General features: G+C 41.4%; 1 protein-coding gene across 1 annotated transcript; it reads right to left on the bottom strand.

Moving 5' to 3' along the window:
* Positions 1-2,155: 2,155 nt before the first annotated feature.
* Positions 2,156-5,979, bottom strand: LOC145337653 (putative G-protein coupled receptor 139). Its single transcript, XM_080182469.1, has 2 exons — positions 5,910-5,979; positions 2,156-3,039 (listed from the first exon to the last, which is right to left on the bottom strand). The coding sequence occupies exons 1-2, from the start codon at positions 5,977-5,979 to the stop codon at positions 2,156-2,158; spliced, it is 954 nt and encodes a 317-aa protein (XP_080038595.1).
* Positions 5,980-6,244: the final 265 nt, after the last annotated feature.

Raw genomic sequence — 6,244 nt, 5'->3', positions numbered from 1 at the left:
ATCTAATGGAATTGGGGGTTATAGATAGGCCTATGGCTTGGTAGGTATAGATGTGATCGGTGCAACTTGTGGGCCGAAGGGCCTGTTTGTACTGTAGTGTTCTATGTTCTATATTGGAGGGCCCAGATGTTTGCATGCAAAATGTAAAAGCAGAACAGTCGAAACTCAAACATTCTTTTTTTTTGCGAGAAGACCAAGGAGATTGTTGAACGTGAAAACAGAATGGAAGACGTAAGGAGAACATAGGTGTAATGGGATTTTGCAATTCGGAACATGTTCCAGCTCATGGTTAAACAGTAAACCAGTTGATTGAAAAACGGATCCAAATGAAATTACTGAGGTATCGAATGAACAAAAGGAAAACAGGTACTCGAAAAATTGGAAGTTTTGGATTGTCAAACATTGCAATATGATGATTTTAAAACAGTGACATGAGATAATGAATTTAAAAACTTGTCAGTGATACTACAGGAAATAAAACATTTGAGACATAGGCAAGTGAACAGTTTGCTAAAGACTGTTAAAACTCAACGGAGAACTGCACTGAGGTAATGCAGAAATTTGCAAAATTTGAAGGATTAGAGCGAATTATTAATCATTAAAGAGATGACGGATTGGTATGGCCCAAACTATATTGAAAATAACTAATTCAAATGAAACTGGGGAAAGCAATAGAATTACAAAGCACAAAAGCACAAGCAAATGAAGAGAACAACAGTATTCAGTGTGATCATGAGAACCATCTTAAAAACACCACTAAAATAACTCAAACGTATTTTGATAATGGAAGACATGAGGTGTTAAAGCACAAAATTGATGTTTTACTGTGTTGAATCGAAATGCGTATTTACCACATGTGAATTTGGAAAATGTGCTTTAAAATTGAACTGTGCCAATAAGTGAACTGAAAAGACAATTGCTGTATAGCCTTAAATGAAACATTGCTTCTGGAGTTAAAAGCTGGAAAACAACAGAAAAATAATCACACGATTTAAGAATGATAATGTTACCGTGCAGTGATGATGGTAATGCTGATATCGTGGCCCAGGTTTAGGAATAATTATTAAAATTATATATTACGGTTTGGCGTTTGCAAATTAAAGGGGGGGGAGCAGAGAAAAGCAAACAAAAACAAAAAAAAACAAGGTGGTGAGGCTGAAAACGAGAGAGTCTTTCCGTGAGGGAGAGATGCATTGAGATAATAACCCCATCACTTTGCACATTCTTGCCTCTCAGAACGAGGGATCCACATTTGAGTCTAACCTTAGTAACCACCCGGATGGAGTTTGCTCATTCTCCCCGAGTTTGCATGAGTTTGTTACAGGTGCTCCTTTTCCTCTCACACTGCAAAGCTGTGCCAAGCTACATTTACCCATCGTGCCCCAACCTGTATAGTGAGATTAAATATGTGATGTGACGGGGAAAGGGTGGGATACTCTCAGAATGCTGGTGCAGACTTCATACATTCAGGCCTGCCGGGCAAGAGAGGGAAAGACAGAGACAAAAAAAACACATAAAGTGTCTGTAGTTGGAATTAGCATTGAAGGTGTCAATGCGAAATAAGCATATATAGAGATACAAGTGATTGGTTTAAACAGAACACCGTGAGGGATACATGCACATGGCTCCAGAGAGTACTGGGATAGACAGAGAGACGGATGGTGGAAGGAAAGGGGAAGAGTATATCAGTCCACGTATGCATTTGAAAGGGACACATGGTTCAATACAGTAACATAGGAAGAACGTTTAAGATTAAGCGATACCAATATGTTTAGAATTCTGCTTATTTATTTTACTGTGGATTTTCATCTTATATCTCTGACTTGCTTTCTCCGCCGGTCTGAAAAGCTGACATTTTGGTCCAAAGCACCAATACACATTGACCATTTTCTAAGTGTTTCTGCCTGTCTAAGGGGTTGGTTATTGCACCTCAGCTGGATATGTAATGGCGTCTTCTGAGAAATAGCTTCTGTATTATCTAAAGAGCAAGTCCGTTCTTTACGGTCCATGTAGTTAATCGGTGTGCAATGTAGCCGAATAGGGTTCCACATGTTTTGAGTGATCTGTGTTGTGAATGCAACATTTTTCCCTAAAGAGTGGACGGAATGCAGTATGGATTGGGCTTAACTTTCTGTCTTTGCAAGTTTTACATTTCCTATGATTTAACTAACTTAAGAACCACATGCAGTGGATATTTCACCGCATTTTTCACCTCCTCTCTAAACTTAGTCTGGGTCACAGCGTAAATACAAGTGTTGGTGCAGGAACTGAGGAGCTGAAGCATACTTGAAATCTGTTGTATGATGAAGCGAGGGTCAGTCTTTGTAAGTCTCACATAAACTGGATACACAACCCGGACTGCCCACAGAAGAATGAAACTTCCAGAAATACTGAACAGTAAAATGATGGATTTTCTCCGGTTGTCTATCTCAGCGTCCTTGTAATCATCTCCATGGCTGCGGCAATGGAATCCCCTGCGTACGCGACTAGTCACTAAAATTCGTCGGACAGTCAGAGAATTGAATAACAAAATCAGAAAGAATGGGATATAAGGAGTTAAAATTAGGTGAATCATATCGAATGCAACCCACCCAAGGGAAGAAAAGAAACTCCCTTTAGTGATACAGTGCCACGGTGTATTATGAATTACATATTGTGGTTTAGCTGTAAAGTACCAAGGAATATTTTGCAAACAGCTGAGCGCAGTCACGGTTCCTAGAATCACATTTGCTTTCTTCTCAGTGCAATATTTTGATTTCAGTTTCTCACAACAGATCGCCACAAACCGGTCAAAGGTGAAAGCCACTGTGAGCCAGACGGAAAGCACAGTGGCTGCAAACCTCAGGGACTTTAAGAGGCAGCAGACCGGGGTAATGAACAGGAATGAATCCGAGATGTAAAGCTGAGCGATCCACCTCAGTATGGGATCAGTGATAACGACGAGGAGATCAGCCACGGCCATTCCCACCAAGTAGTGGGTGATGCATTTGGACAGACCGCACTTGCCTCGCGATAGGATCAAAATCGCCAGGACGTTAACTGAAAAATAAAGAGGAATAAAACAGTAATGTGATTATTCATTTGAATTAGAGGCAAAACAGCAGCCTGTTTGGTGTTTCGGTGAAATCCCCACCGTGCCTGATACATTGGATGGCACAAATAGACACATTGCCATGGATGGGAATGACACACAGTGAAAACTTGGATCTCAGTTTGGAATAATGAAATGAAAACCTTGCATCAAGAGTAAGAAGTCAGCAGCACATACACTGCATGTCCTGACTGAGGTTCACCACCCGGTGAGAAGGCCCCACACAGGGTAAAACGAATGAGAAGCCAAATGGATTGGACGTTGTGTGTTAATGGAGGAAATAAGTCCTAAAGGTGAAAGAGGTGAGGCAGGGTGGTGAATCAGTGCCACCGGTCGTTTGAAAAAAAATAGTCGGAGGCCAAGCCGTGGAAGGAGATCGAATGTGAAACATTGGAAGGGAAACAGAAAAACTGGAACGGGGAGAAACCCTGTTGTTTTGAAAGCGAATCAGTAGAAGAAATGAATGAGGAGAGACAGATTGAAACAGTGAAAAGAGAGACAGAGATTGACATGTGCTGAATGGAGCATAATGTTAATTGTAGCATAACAAATAAATGTGTTTATTACATTCAAAGTTTCATCTTCCTCCAAATCCTGGTTTTCACCTCTCACTGGGTGGAATGTGTGTTCAATATATTTATGATTTCTTGCACACTTTGTTAATTTGAGATGTAGACGACTGAGCTGAATCAGCTTGAATGTCTCCAAGAAAGGCCGAGAGGGCAACTGCTTACGGGCAACTCCTTGGACACGGGCGACAGCCTCGGGAACCTCCCATTCATCAGAGCCATGCCAATGAGCGGGACACAGCTCAGGTCACTGGTTCCCGTGGAGACAAACTTCGCTGAATGTCCTGAGTTCTGTTTGATTCACATCTCAATGTTTTTAGACAAGTCAAATCACATCCTTGCAGTTTGTGTAGCTGCCCTGGGCACATCTCTCTTTCTCTCTCTCTCTCTCTCTCTTTCTGTCATACTACATATTATCAATATTTGCATTCTTTTGTTTCTGTTGATCCTCATTTGGCCTCCAGTCTTTCTGCTGCTCCTCTTTTTTGTTCCCCTTTTGAATTTGGGTGCCAGCTTTTTTCTCCCACTCCATCCCTCTCCAGTTTACTCACTTCTCTGCACTGAATGCATGTTGAGTGGTGTTGTTTCATGTTTCGCTGCGTCCAGTGATATGTCTTTCTTAACAATGATGTGGAAATGTACGTGTTGGACTGCGTTTGGTTCAGTAAGAAGTTTCACAATTTCAGGTTAAAGCCCAACAGATTAATTTGGAATCACGAGCTTTGGAGCCCTGCTCCTTCATCGGGCGAGTGAAGAGGTAGGTTTCACAAAGGCTACATGCGTAGGCAAAAACACAATTACAACATAATGATTGGGATGCAAATCTTTACAGATTAAAGTGGTGTAAACTGTCTCAAGCCAGGACAGTTGGTTGGATTTTGCAAATACCGGCCAAATGGTGGGGGTTACACGTGGTGTCCCGTGAACCCTAGGTCCCAGCTGAGGCCATCCTCATCCATGCAGAAATCGATGATCAGTTTCTGCTCAGTGACTCTGCATTGTCATGTGTCTTGAAGACCATCTTTGTGGACACTTTGAGAACGCTTACCTGAAGATCGGAGACTGAATAGCCTGGACTGCTGATGTTCCTGACTGTCGCATGGTGTCCCTTCATCTGTTGCTTAGAGAAATTATACCCCAAGGTATGGTATATCCCGATGTACCAAGCCTTGGGATGTAATTTCCTTCAGCATAGGAGGTAGACAAGGTTGGCACAAGTCGCATGAGTATGCACCGTGTACATACTGGCGGATGGCGTTCTGACGTGTGATGGTGGTATCCATGTGAGTGATCCAGCACTCTTTTGCAGAGTTTGCCATGACGGTGCTGTTCGTTGTTGTGGCCACAGTTCTCCTGAGCACTGCGGAGTTTGCTGCAAACAATTGTCTGTTTGAGGTTTCACAGTTGTTTTAAGGCAAGGAGTGGACATGTGGGGATGACCTTAGTGAGATTGTCTCCTTCATCCATGACATGTTGAAGGCTCTGAAGAAGATACCATAGTTTATCCGCTCTGGGTAAGTCCTGGACGATGAAGGCTGCTCTGTCGATCATAAGTTTCTTAATACTGCAATTCTTCTAACGAATAACTACATTCATTCTACAAAATGTTCTTTATAATATACACGCATATGTAAGGAGAAATGATTCTAACAGTGTTATGGAAATTAGCATGGAAGTATTTTATATTTTAGATGTTCGATGGCAGTGAATAGATTCTCAGTGGGAATAGGGGTTATGAAGTGTTGACATCAATTCCGGGTGAATACTCTAACTCCGGAAGAGTTGTCAGTCAGAAGCTTGATGAGCAATACCCTATAATGTTTAAATGTGTCTAACTGAACAATTTTCTTCCAAACAGAACACGTTAGACACCGACAAGCGAGAGAACGAACGGTCTGATTATCAAATAATTCAATCGCACACGTTATACTAATACAGAATATTTTAGTTCTACAACATGAAAATGTTAACAGATCCTCGTTATCTGATCAATGCCCCGTTTACCAAAAAAACTGATTCCAAGAGATTCAGTACAGCGAATAAGATGACAGATGTTGGATTTGAAATATAAGAATCAGCACCGAGATTGTGTAGTCCCTGCAGAACTGAAAGCACAGAGACTAATAACCACATTTCATGTAAGTTGCGAAGCAGTCACAGCTTATTAAACACAGGAGACTGACTGCTGTCAATTACAACGGATAAGGCGAGAGAGTTTTACACTTTGGGTTTCAGGGCTAGAGACTTACCAGCAATTCCAAAGGCGGCGAGGAACGGATAGTAAAGACGTTGGATCCGATGGATTACAGAGCACTCCATTTCAATGGCCATTTGCGATTTCCTTTGGTCTGTAAATCCCAGGCCTTATAAACCAGCTGAGCTGATCCCTTCGTTAATGCTCTGATTTCCACAGGGAAAATGTCATCAACGACTACTTATACACATGACAATAACTATTAGTCACACTCACTTGAACAAACGCGTTACACCATCTGCAGTATCTTCTGAGAAAGTAATTCAGATAATAATGTTGATATCATTGAAATATTATGGATAACAACCACATCAATCCTAAGTAATTATT

Source organism: Carcharhinus amblyrhynchos, unplaced genomic scaffold (assembly GCF_965287045.1).
Source record: "Carcharhinus amblyrhynchos unplaced genomic scaffold, sCarAmb.v2.hapA scaffold_55, whole genome shotgun sequence".
In the NCBI taxonomy this organism is placed as follows: Eukaryota; Metazoa; Chordata; class Chondrichthyes; order Carcharhiniformes; family Carcharhinidae; genus Carcharhinus; species Carcharhinus amblyrhynchos.
Note: the sequence above shows the minus strand (reverse complement) of the source record. Positions and strands in the feature narration are given on the sequence as shown.

Excerpts from the sequence above, each read along its gene's own strand:
- LOC145337653 (XM_080182469.1), bottom strand. The coding sequence starts at position 5,979 with ATGGAGTGCTCTGTAATCCATCGGATCCAACGTCTTTACTATCCGTTC. Across the intron at positions 3,040-5,909 it reads CGCCGCCTTTGGAATTGCTG|TTAACGTCCTGGCGATTTTG; the intron begins GTAAGTCTCTAG and ends TTTATTTTTCAG.